Source organism: Schistocerca cancellata, chromosome 2 (assembly GCF_023864275.1).
Source record: "Schistocerca cancellata isolate TAMUIC-IGC-003103 chromosome 2, iqSchCanc2.1, whole genome shotgun sequence".
NCBI classification, from domain to species: Eukaryota; Metazoa; Arthropoda; class Insecta; order Orthoptera; family Acrididae; genus Schistocerca; species Schistocerca cancellata.
Genome location: NC_064627.1, coordinates 846,289,317 through 846,302,919, shown reverse-complemented (window position 1 = coordinate 846,302,919; position 13,603 = coordinate 846,289,317). Strand labels below are relative to the sequence as shown.

At 34.6% G+C, this 13,603-nt stretch overlaps 1 protein-coding gene across 1 annotated transcript in view; it reads right to left on the bottom strand.

Moving 5' to 3' along the window:
- Positions 1 to 13,603, bottom strand: part of LOC126159238 (exostosin-3-like) — a 300,080-nt gene that overhangs the window by 11,559 nt on the left and 274,918 nt on the right. The window contains exon 11 of the mRNA XM_049916501.1: positions 1,550 to 1,657. Coding sequence (XP_049772458.1) covers positions 1,550 to 1,657 — 108 coding nt within the window. The remainder of the gene's footprint in view (positions 1 to 1,549; positions 1,658 to 13,603) is intronic.

Genomic DNA, 13,603 nt, shown 5'->3' with positions numbered 1-13,603 from the left:
GTGATTGGCAACGAAAGATAAACATTATTAAATTGTATCTTTGGCTTTTGAACGTGTTCTGAAATGTTGGAAAAAAATTATAACGTTTACACTAATTACTTGTGCATACGGTTATTAGTTGAAGATTTAAAAGAGGAGCAACTACAAAGGACAACGGATCTACGTGACTTATTCATCAGTTACATACGAAAGCTGTCGTTTCCGGTACCAAAACTGTCGCGAAAGTGTTTAGTTGTGTTTTCAGAGTGCACAGAGTAAGCTTCGCTATAGGTTTCCGTTACTGTTTAAGTAAATATATCACTCCTACTCCCAGTAGACTCTCGCATTTAATATTTTTGTGATGACTGATACTAGCTTTGGTGGTAGTTAATCTTTCGAAACTAGTGAAACCTGATAGTTAGATGTGTTGTTCTAATTATTATGCAGACAGCTACTACCGACCCCATTATACCACAAAAGTGTTATTGTGACCATCCTTTTGTACATAGTGACGTGGTAGCGAGCTATACTGTGATTTATAACGTAAGCAGCTGAATATCAAATCATACATGACGTCGTCGTGTTAGTACAGACGATTGTTTCAAGTCACACAGATTACGTCGTTGAGTGGTGGCAAGTTCTTGTCAGTACAACGTATTGTGGTATTAAAAGAGTAAGTTATATTGTGCGACGTTGCTTTTCACCTACGAATGGAAGTGCTGCTAGAGGATGTTTGTACAGTATATCAACCAAGAGCTAGTGGTATCTAAATGGTGGCGCAGTACGTGGTGTACACTTTAAAGTGACAGAGATACAGGATAATGTTTTTCAGCACGCTCACCAACTCTCAGTAACAAACGGATGGAACATTTTACACATCTTTCAATTCCCCGGCGATAGAGATCTACTTTTAGGTCATCGAGGCATTTGAGAAATGCTCTGTGAATGCCTTCATCGTTGGAAGTTTTTTTTCACATGAGATGCTCTTTCAACTTTCCAGATGCTTGGACGTTACCATCGATGGTCACCGAAGACAGCCTTCCTTCCTGATCAGCATCACGCACTTCTGTGCAGCGTTGCACAAAAATTTTGTTGACACCGTTGCACTAGGGCTGTTCCCAGCAATCCATATAGCGAATACATCGCCAGAGTTCGACAGTGAATCTGTCTGCGATATGGAAGTTTTATCCATAAGAATCATACCGTCGTGCGTACTTAAACTTTGGAGTATGCTTCTAGTTGCTGCGCCATTTTCACTCCCACACAGAGATACGTCTTTCAGCTGCACCGCATCTGAATCGTGCGTGCAAAAAATCCGGAAAATGTACTCCCTCCAGACATTGCGCCACTTTTGTTGCATAGTGATCTCAGCGTGGGATTATATTCACAAATTGCTTTTTGAAGTCCCTTCGCACAAGATTAGTTTGCAGTTTTGCTTTGTTTTCTGAGTTCTACTGATACTGCACTGTGCTGTGCTGTGCTGTGCTATTCAGTGAAGACACCCTTTCAACTCAAAACTTATAACACATGGAAAAATATGTGAGGAACGTTCAGCTATTGCAGACAATACCTCCGTAAAAAAGTTGATGCATTTACTTCTCTCTCGGTAGTGAGAAGAGGTCTTGGAAAGTGAGTCAGTACATTTAGGACAGCTGCCAATTTCCCAGCGGTAGCCCACCTGAAAAAAATAAAGGTACAAAGAAGCAAATAAAACATGAGATAAAATTATTTCTTTTTAATTTCATAAAATGGGATTTGCAGCGTTGAAATAACAAATAGAAATTAAAAACGGCAATAACTTGGCGGTAGCCGTTGGCACCCCTGGCGCAGACCGCACAGCCCTGGCGCAGACCGCACACGCTTGAATATTGAGCTCGTGAAGATAAGTAGTAAATTCTATAATAACTATGAGTTAAGTTAATATTACACCGTATGGAAGGTAATCAGAGTTTGCTTCATAGTATCTATTAAAGATTTTATTCGTTTCAAAGTATTTCTCGAAAAAACAAAGACATAACCACCACAGTTTCTGCGTACTTTGGACGTAGGTTTACTGACTTGCTTAAGTATTAAGTGAAGACTTTAGGTAGTTTTCATTACACATATATTTAGTAGTGCCGTATCTAACCGGAGAATTAAAGGTTTTATGTTCTATCTTTTATTTCTTATAATAACGCATAAATTACAATCGTGCATACGCAATCTTAGACCTAATTTTTAACGTTGATTTAAGTGCATGACGTTACTATATTAATAATATACACGTATATTAGTGTTCCACATAACTTTAGTATCTCTTATGATCTGTAGTTAATCGGATATTGCTCTTATTGTTTAGATAAATTTTGTAAAAATATTGTAGACAACCATGAGCGAGAAGTGTTAGAGCTTCCATAGGAAAGTTAGTTCTGGAGTTCTGTGCAGCTGTTGTTCAGATGGTCATATTGGGGGAATGTAGTGGCATGGGAATTGGGGAAGTAAATGGGTCTCTTCGATGGTGTTGCAGACTATGTTCAAGGGATAGGAAAATAGCTGAACAAAAAGGGATGATTAGAACCCTTAACGCTGAACTGGATAGCGCTAGGGAGGAGCTGATAAGGTTAAGGGGGGAGAAGGGTGAAGACAGGTGGGAAGTAGTAGCAAGGAACAGGAGCCACAGAAAGAGAACTGTATCTGACAGTTTCATCATTGGCACAAACAACAGATAGGAAGAGGTTCAAAACACTCAACAGATTTTCAGCATGAAACCAAATGTTTCAAAAAAAAAAAAAAAAAAAAAAAAAGAAGAAAGTAAGAAGTAAGTTCTGCAGTTATGTAGTAGCTATGGAAGAGGTCCGGGTCAGGTCTTGCAGGAAAAATTAGGTGACAGGTACCAGTCACAAGTATTCCCATTGCATGTCCTGGCCAAGTGACAGAGGATATAGAGCATTGTCGAAGGCTTTTACAAAGCAAGATCATTTTGTGGTAGTGGGTTGGAGCTGGAAACAGTATTGATAGGGATCAGCGCTACAATATTTAGTGTTACGTGGTATAAATAGCACCTGTAACGAACCACACAGATGTTGGATAGATTCCTGCTTTCAAGTGGTATGATGGGCCCCAACTGAACAGGGCTGTCAGGAGGGTCAACATGGAGCTACATCAGATGCTTTGGGTGGCTGCTTTGTCTGTGATAGGTTTGGTTCCTGTTGATGGTGTTGCTAGTTGGGACTTCTCAAGACATGGCCTGCATCTCAAAGGGAAGGGAAGGGTAAGTTGACTGGGATGATAGCAAAATCTTTAAGGGGGCACTGAAACTCAAGGAAGTACTTTCTTTTTAGGCTAAGATCAGTGTCCAATCATCCAACATTGAAATTAAACCTAATGAGAAGCTCAGACAGGCAGGTACTAGATATGTTAAAACATTACAACATGTTAGTGTGTCACAAGATTCTCATAAAGGCACAGTGAAAAATGATGTTGGTATATTGCATCAGAATATCAGAAGATTATAAAACAAAGTAGATGAGCTTTTTACTCGTTTAGAAGATTTAGAAACTGGGGGTGGAAGAGATGTACTATGCCTGTGTGAACATCATATAGCGACAGGTATGGAAGTGGTAAATGCAGGTGGATATAAGCTTTCAGCACATATAAGTAGAGACACTATGGAGAAAGGAGGAGTTGCCATGTGTGTTAAATCTGTCATAGTGTGAAAAGTTTGGATATTTAAAAAAAATTGTGTAGAGCAATATATAGAAGTAAGAGCCTGTGAGCTTAAGCTAATGGTTATTTTACAGTTGTAGCCTTGTATAGGTCCCCACTGAGAAATTTTCAGCTATTTTTGAAAACCTGGGTTCTTCGTTGCGCTAACTGTCAGACAGAGGGAAGTAAACTATCGTTTGTGGGGATTTTAATGTAGATTTTATAAAAGAGTCGGATAGAAAGTTTGACCTTGAGTACTACTTGGTTCTTTCAATTTGACGTCAGTTACTGATTTTCCTACTCAGGTGGTGCAGGAAAGCAGCACATTGACAGACAATGTTTTTATAGACAAAGATAAATTTAGTGAAGTATTAACTTTTCTTGTTAAGAATGGTGTGTCTGATCATGATGCACAGCTAGTTACAGTGTATGACATAGTACAATACAGTAATGTAAACAATTCTCCAAAACAGTGCATTCATTTAACGATTTAACAATTAAAAGTTTTAGGGAAAGACTGCAACGGTTTGACTGGGATGAGGTGTCCAAGGAACCTCATGCTAATATATATTTAATCTATTTTATGATACCTTTGTGAATACACTTGAAAACAGTATCCATACAAAAACAATGAAATATAATTGCAAGAAACCACCTAAAAAGCCATGGCTTACTAAAGGGATAAAAATCTGTTATAAACAGAAAAGTGAAATGTATCTTATAGCCAGAAGGAGTAATGATCTAGAAACAGTGAAACATTATAAAAACGACTGCAGTTATTAATAAAAGTTGGTAGAAAGTCCAAAAGTATGTCCATTATGTCTGGGATTAGCACATCTGATAATGAAATTAAAACAATTTGGAATATTGTTAAAAGGGGAACAGGACAATCGAGAGTGCAGGAAGACTGTACTTCTATCAAGTTCAATGAAAAGTTCGTAACAAGAAGTTAGAGGTAGGAAACATTTTAAATCATCATTTTTAAGTGTTGTAGAGGAAATAGGATCCAGCTGTTCATTAAAAAATGCAGAACAGTGGATGGAAGAGAAAATACTTATGCAATACCATAAAACTGAAATTACACCCACCTCTCCTACTGAAATTAGGAAGATTAGAATTTCACTCAAAAGTAAAACCTCACACGGTATTGATGACATTTGTAACCGAGTACTAAAAGCTAGTTAGCAACAAATAAGTAGGATTCTCAGCCACTTATGTTCAGCTCACTGAAACAGGGAATTTTTCCAGATAGACTGAAATACCTTATTATTAAACCACTGCATATAAATGAGGGTTGGTCTGATGCTAACAACTATCACTCAGTCTTACTTCTGACAGCTTTATCCGAAATCCTTGAAAAAGTAACATATTTAAGAGTAGCATCACATATCTGTAAAAATGAAGTATGAACAAAATGTAAATTTAGTTTTCAGAAGGGCTTTTCAACAGAAAATGCTATATATGCTTTCACTGATCAAATATTAAATGCATTGAATAACGCAACATCACCCACTGGGATACTGTGTGATTCATGAAACTCTTCTGGATAAACTTAAGTATTGTGGTATGACTGGACCAGTGCACAAAGGGATTCTACATCTACATGGATACTTTGCAAATCACATTTAAGTGCCTGGCAGAGGGTTCATTGAACCACCTTCGCAATTCTCTATTATTCCAATCTCGTATAGAGGGCGGGAAGAATGAACACCTACATCTTTCTGTACGAGCTCTGATTTCCCTTATTTTATCTTTGTGATCGTTCCTCCCTACATAAGACGGTGTCAACAAAGTATTTTCGCATTCGGAGGAGAAAGTTGGTGATTGGAATTTCGTGAGAAGATTTCATCACAACGATAAACGCGCGTCTTTTAATGATGTCCATCCAAAATCCTGTACCATTTCTGTGATAGTCTCTCCCACATTTCGCGATAATACAAAACGTGCTGCCTTTCTTTGAACTTTTTCGATGTACTCAGTCAGTCCTATCGGGTAAGGATCCCACACCACACAACAGTGTCCTAAAAGAAGATGAACAAGTGTGCTGTAGGCAGTCTCCTTAGTAGGTCTGTTACATTTTCTAAGTGTCCTGCCAATGAAACACAGTGTTTGGTTAGCCTTCCCCACAACATTTTCCATATGTTCCTTCCAATTTAATATGTTCATAATTGTAATGCCTAGGTATTTAGTTGAATTTACGGCTTATAGATTAGACTGATTTATCTTGTAACCAAAGTTTAACGCGTTCCTTTTAGCACTCATGTGGATGATCTCACACGTTTCGTTATTTAAGGTCAACTGCCACTTTAATTCATTCTTAACTGGAAGAGTGCAGAAGGTTGAAATTAACAGTACAGATGTATGCAAAAAGAAAAGAAGAAAAACAGCAGAGTTCTCTAACTGGGGAGGTATCGAGAAGGGTGTCCCACAGAGTTTAGTTTTGGGTTAATTAGTGTTCTTTATATATATTGGTGACTTGCCACTCTGTATTAATGAAGATGTAAAGATAGTTCTTTTCGCTGATGAAACAAGTATAATAATGACACACAATAACAAGAATCAGCTGAGGAAATTGTAAATAATGTCTTTCAGATAATTAAGTGGTTCTCTGCAAATGAACTCTCACTAAATTTTAAGAAAACCCAGTATATACAGTTTTGTTACTAAATAGCATAAAATCATTCATGAATATAGACAGTGAACAGAAGTCATTTGCTAAGACAGAATATTACAAATTTCTGGGAGTGTGCATTGATGAGAAATTGAATTGGAAGAAACACATTGGTTCACATACTTATGCTGTTAGGGTTATTGCAAATTTTATTGGTAAACATACGAATAAATTACCCTACTATCCCTATTTCCATTCATTGCTTTCATATAGCATCATATTTTGGGGAAAATGGAAATGAGCGTATCTCATTGGTGGCTGGGAGGCCCCAACCAGGGAAGTTTGGGCGCCGATTGCAGTTGAAGCCACATTGGGCGACTTGTGTACCAGTGATGAGGATAAAATGATGATGAGGACAACACAGCACCCAGTTCATGAGCGGAGAAAGTCTCCAACCTGGATGGGAATCGAGTCCAGTCCTGCTTGCAAGGAGGACAGCATGTTACCTCCCAGTTAAGCAGGCGGACATTTTCGGGTGATTCATCATCAAGACAAAACGTATTCATTGCAAAAAAAGTGTGCAATAAGAATAATAGCTGGAGCCCACCCAAGAATACCTTTCAGAATTTTATTTAGGGAACTTGGAATATTCACAGTATCTTCGCAATACATATATTCACTTCTGAAATTTATTATTAATTACCAACGCCAGTTCAAAAATAACAGCAAAGTGCATAGCTACAGCACTAGAAGGAAGGATGACCTTCAATACTCCTTGTTAAATATGATTTTGACACAGAAAGAGGTGAATTATGCTGCCACAAAAATCTTTGGTCATTTGCCAAATATCATTAAAAGTCTGACAGATAGCCAACCAAAATTTAAAAACAAATTAAAAGAATTTATCAAATTACAACTCCTTCTACATTAGGTGAATTTTTAGATATGGAGTAGTAACTATAAAAAAATAATTATTTTGTCTACAGAAAACTTATGTTAAAGTGACTGTTCCTCATCATTACCGAATGTTGTATTCATGATCTATAGAATGAGTTTTAATACATGTTTGTATGTATTTATATGTAGCTAGTTGGCATGTCACTCATAGACATCAGTAATATCATAGAGATTTAACGAACTTCCTGATTTACCACATTCCTTCTACTGTAACTATACATTCACTCTCAAATGCTGACATCCAAGCACATCGAAACACAGCCACAACAATATATTTTTGAGAGTCAAACAGAATGCTTTTGAATGTTATAATTTCTGTCTTTAATATGATGATGAGAATATGAAATCCATCATTTTAATCAAATAGCTGCCCTAAGGCAAACTAATGATACATAACGTAGCTGTGTTTATAGTTTAAATGAAGATCCATTGTTCTGAAAGTAAAAATGTCACTCACAGGTGGGCCTCGCTGGAGAAAGGCCTGACAAAATCATTTTGTTGAATGTGGTTTAATGTTTATTCCATTATTTTTCTCCCTATGTTCTTTGGAGTGATAATACTTATCTTGATTTCAATGTTGAACACTGATTTTGGCACTGTAACAGTAACTTGAGGAGGGGTGATTGTTATAGAAACATTCATTATTAAAAATGGAAAATTCCTAAGGAATAAAATTAATAGGGCTCGATTTTAAACAAAATATTAAGTACAAAATGTAAGTAACGACCCAATGGTACTTCCACACACAACAAATGAGGCAATCTATACCACTCCAAGAGAAGTCTCACATGTGACTAGGCTATTTTTACCTAGCGTAAGAGAAAAAGTCCTTACACACATCTGGATCACCAGTCCCATTTTCATCGGTTCTTTGTTATGGCACTGAGTTGACGAACAACATTTTAGAGTAATACATAACAGCAAACAGCTACTTAGTAATTTGTGTCAACGTATTACCATTAGAAGTTTCTCACCTACCACTGATATTTTCGCCATATGAAGTCTTCCCATGAGATTTAATTTGCCATCAGCACTCATCAAATTGGATCGCAATGTACACTGGTTAATTTCCGCAATCTATTGCAACCTCAGTCTACACTACATTCTTTCTATTTCAAAACATCTTGAACACATATAATAGCACCCCAAATTTTTCGAAGAACTATTAAATGACACTGATACTTCTTTTCGTGGTCCAGTCCCTTACATTTCCATTAATCTTCATCAGCTACATCAACCTCTGTTACGTCTTTCCATAGTGGGAACGACTAGACACTCTTCTTCTTTAATGACTTTGTCCCGCCCTGCATGCTCCAGTTTTCGCCCGCTTCCATCCTTATCATCATATTTTATATTTGTGGATTTCAGAACAATAAACTTTGAATCAGTCGGAATTGAATGGAACATCAGAAAACGTAATACTAAAATTACCATTATTCTGTAGACAAGTTTCTATTATAGTCAGGCGTAGAAGGTAGTAGTTGAGAATTAATAACTCAATCTGTATATTAAAAAACATTTGAAATGTTCAGTATGAAGCCATATTTACAGTTTAACTTGTGATGTGAATGTAAAATGACTCGTTCTACATCATTACGATTTATCATGGATCTGACTGACTCACTAACTAACCATGTGCCTCTAATTTGAATTAAATATGGATTTGAAAACAAATTTTTTTGGTGGGGGGGGGGAGTCAAGCAGTTTGTTATAGTTTGTGATCAGTTTGGTGTAGTTATTGAGTCAAGGCGCCACTCATATAAAAACCTAGCTTCTTCCAAAAGCCCTTCCTGAAGTTAGGTATTAAACTGCTTAAATACGTTAATTGATTATAAGTGATTGATACTGAGGTGGTCGGACACCTTTATCCTTAACGTTATTATATGTAAAAAGATGTGATAGTCATTTATTCGAAGGAGGATCATTATTTTGAAATATAGCATTTCTCGAAATTAATGTCTTTGTAGTTGTCTAAATCGTCTTTCTAATATTCATCTCCAACATTACTTTCAGTCAAGAGTTTCATCAAATCATCAGATGTTTTATAACATTTCTCATCGATTAAGATGTGATCATCATTAAATTTAACCTCAGAATCCCCAATATAGTGTGGACCATTACCGAAACCTAAACCTAAACTTTATCATTGTGATCACAAGTATAATTCTTTATTGTTGGATCAATATAGGTAGTTAGAGGTAAAATCATTTTCTATTTTTCTTTTCCTTCTAATATTTTCGGCTTTTCTTAAAGTTGTAATCGTCTTTAAACAGATGGACTTTCAGTATGAAATACACTTTTCTCAAATGAAGACTCTGACAGTGTTGATGAAATAGGAAATTTACCATAATTTCCTTAATGGTGATAAGGAACCATTTCTTATTCAATTTCTCATTTTTTTTCAATTCCTTTTAACACATTATCACATAATGCTTCGATGCCTTGTTTAACATGATCAATAACACCGACAATAGGTTGACCTTCTTTATGTTTTTCATATTCTGTTCTTGACTGTTTTTTCCATTTTGTAAATTCCTCTCTCAATTGTTACATTACTCCTCTATTTCATAGAGATGAAAAACATTAAGAAATTATTTATGTTTCTTGTTCACTGTTCAAATTAAACAGTTATGTTTATGATCAATGTTATGTTTAATGCTTACATTATCTTTAACCTCCTTGTTTAACGTTTATGTTATATTTAACCTTCTTCATTAATATTTATGAAATGTTGTATTTTATCTCTGAACTTACCTTCATCTGGTTTCCTACTTATGTCTATTGTAAAAAATCAAGATTGTTCATTTCAACATTTACTACATATTTCTTTAAAATTGTCAAATTCGAAATCACCATCAACAAACTCTGAAGATGTGATTTAAATGTGTGTTATCCTGTCTGAAAATATTTAAAAATTAAAGTATCTCTGTCTATTTTTTGGCATTTTTGATTAACTTTCAACTAAATAAAAACAATCTATTGGTTTATTTCCACCTGTAGTAAAATATTCTCTAATTACATCTCTATTTCCAATAACAAAGTCATCTGAAACATCAACAGAATTATCTTGACATTTATCTAGTGGTATAATTTTATCATTATTTTCAATGAAAGCAGTAATCTGCTCATTATTCATATATTCAATTTCTTTACACACTTTTATAAATTCCTAATATTTTGGTTGATTCAAACATTTAGAATAAATGTACAAATTATTAACTATTTCCCAAATAATCATTCTGGAGCAAGAATATAATTGTCAATCATTAATGTAGTTTTCCTATGACTGAATATATAGCATTTGATAAAAGCTTATCATGTTTGTATTTTGATTTCTTCTCTGGAATTCTTATTTGTAGCTCCCAGTCAGTTTTCATTTATTTACTAATATTTTTATTAATAAGTCAGTATATTGTTTCAGTTGAGTGACAAATCATCTGTTATCAAGAAAGAGTAACCATACCTATACTATATAGCATTAGTAATGATGCACTGGTTCATTTTTATTTGTCTTTTAACTCCAAATATTACATCAAAAAATAAATATCTTTATTGTGACTGAGAAAGAATAGAGTCTCCTGTAATTCAGCTTAGTTTAAAAACATAGAGAAATCGATTCATTTGAGAAAACCCAACATAACCATTAAAACTGATAAAGTTTTGAAGCCAGCAATCTTTGCAAATGATGTAAAATTAAATATAGATATAAACATAGTATTGGAAGTCTTTAAGAATTTAGCAACCAAATTGTTTAAGATAATGGAAAGACTGTTGCTTATGTTGTTCCTAAAACTATTCCATTCGAAATAATTAACATAAATTTTAGTCTAGCCACTGGAAAGTTTGTAAAACATACTGAGCATTTTCGATGAGAAACTAATATTATAGCTTTATTTAAACTGAATGCTGATCTTGGAGGCAAAATAAATTTTGACCCGCATTATTCCAGTGTTTGAACCTATCCAAGGTTTAGAAATTACTGTAACTGATGAGAATGATAGTTTGATTGATTTTAATGGTGCTTATCTAACAGCTGTTTTAGAAATGTCTTAACAATTTTTATCTTTATAAATGATGAAAAAAGTTGAGAGCTGCCAGTTTTACTTGTTCCCTGTGAATGAGAAGACTAAAACTAGCCTAAATCTCCCCAGCAAAAACACAGATTAGTGTAAATATCGGAAATGTATATGAACTTCAGTATAACTGGTACTAATGGTACAGATTGACGTCCAAAATATGCTGGAAAATCCAATAAAAATTTAATTGATAACTTAGTTGCAAAGCTGTTTGATGTTATCGCAATAAAGAAAGGAAATAATATTATGTGTAGCATGGAATATCCATGCATTTCTTCATCTATCCTTATTCAATTGACTTCGACTCTAGTTCATGAGTTAACCATAAAAGGTCATACCATTAATAATGAAATAATTAAAAGTAGGAAAAACGAAGTAATTTTTCCAATAAATTGGTTTGGTGTTTTTTCAGAGGTTATAAAGAAGTGATTTGGGAAGGCCATTAACAGTAATTTTTACTTGGAGACAAAGTGCTCAAGATATTATTCTTAGAGGGGGTGATAAAAATGATGCAGCATTGAAATATGAGATACTTATCCAAAAGAAGGTAAAATGTTTGTAGAATTGATGGAAATGCATGTGCCTGAAGTTAGCTATGAACCAGAGTATTCACTCCAGTTAGAGCAAGAAAGATTAAAAAATACAAATATTCCCATTTATTTCTTTGAACAACAAACGAAGGATATTGCTGGATTAAGTGGAATCAGATATTTTGAACTAGATGTCACTAACGATTATAATTATTTGAAATTGATATGCCATATTTCATATTCGTCGTTTTCCAGACAAAAAGAAAAAAAATAATAAGTTTGTCTGATCATGTTAAATTACAAAATACCTATGTGAAGAATGGGAGAAATGAAATATTTCCTCACAAACTATGGAATCTAGATCCACCAAATAAATTTTTGAAAGCTTATGATGCTTTCCTTGATTTTAAGAAAGTCACACAACTTATTGGTGATGGTAATGTGATTACATTCAGTTTTATTGAAAATTATTCCATCTGTGTTATAAATCTGTCTATGAGAATGATCTGGTAGCCATACAGAAAACTACAATGAAATTAATTGCAACTTTTAATGATAAAGTTCCAAATGATACGATTGCCTACATACTCATGTGTGGAGAAAAAATTTAACATAGGATGCTCAGCATAGAATTTTGAGTGAAAATTTTTAATTATATGAACGAATAAAATTTTTAAAAATGTTTATAGAACGTTAACTTCAGGCTTATATACCTTCCTGAAACATTTTAAGAAACTATGAAGAAACAAAAACAGAAAAATTTAGTATTCCAATAAGAAGATGATCTTTAATTTTTTCACTATATTTTTTTCTGAGTAGCATTTGTTACGTAGATTATGCTGGCGATTTGAATTTTTAGAACCAGCTAATGTTTTTCTGAGAAATTGACAATCAATATTCTGCCTCTAGCCCCTGCGAGTTATGCAGCCCCCCTTGCTTTCGTGTACTGTGGGTAGCAGCTTTTCAGTTGTAATGTCCGATTCAAAAATTCAATTAGAATTCAATTATCCTTAAAAATAAAAATGTTGTGGCAAAAATAATTTTCCAGAAAATACTTCCTATAAACACGCATCTGCGACTCACAAATTTTTCTAGATAGAAGACTAACTTTCGTCACTGAATCTCAAGCCTGTGAAAATCACAGGTCCAAAAGGGCTGGGTCATGGAAATGTGGAGAAAATAATTTATTTACACTCAAAATAAACAGAAGAAGGTGACTAAATTTGAACCAACTTGGTCTATCAAAATACCAACTATACATACAAAACTGCAAACGACTGCCTGTGCTCCTGGTTGCCCCAGAGCAGGAGTAGGTAGCCTACCCAAGCAATGGCGATCATCGAACATAAAGGTACTGCTGAAGGAGCGCTACAGGTGACAGATGTAGAAGAAGAGCAGCTGTTAGGAAGTCGCTAAAAACGATTTGGAAAAAACCTCGAAGTATGAGAAGCTGATAAAATAGAGAAGTTGGAAAATTCCCTCTGGGATTTTCTTTCAGTTGGAATCAAAAGTTTTGAACTGTTTGATAATGATTTATTATTATCTTATTTTCACTTTTTACTAATAAAATATTAAATTTTGTGATTGGGTTAGGTTTGTTTCGTAAAAATCTCCTAGTGTGGTCAGGTGAACCACTTACAACTCACACACGACTTGTTGAGTGCTATTGACAAGGAATTTCAAATTGATTCTGTATTTCTATATTTTCAAAAGGCTTTTGACATATGTGTGTTTGTGAAACATCGTCTTAGTTATGTAACTGAATT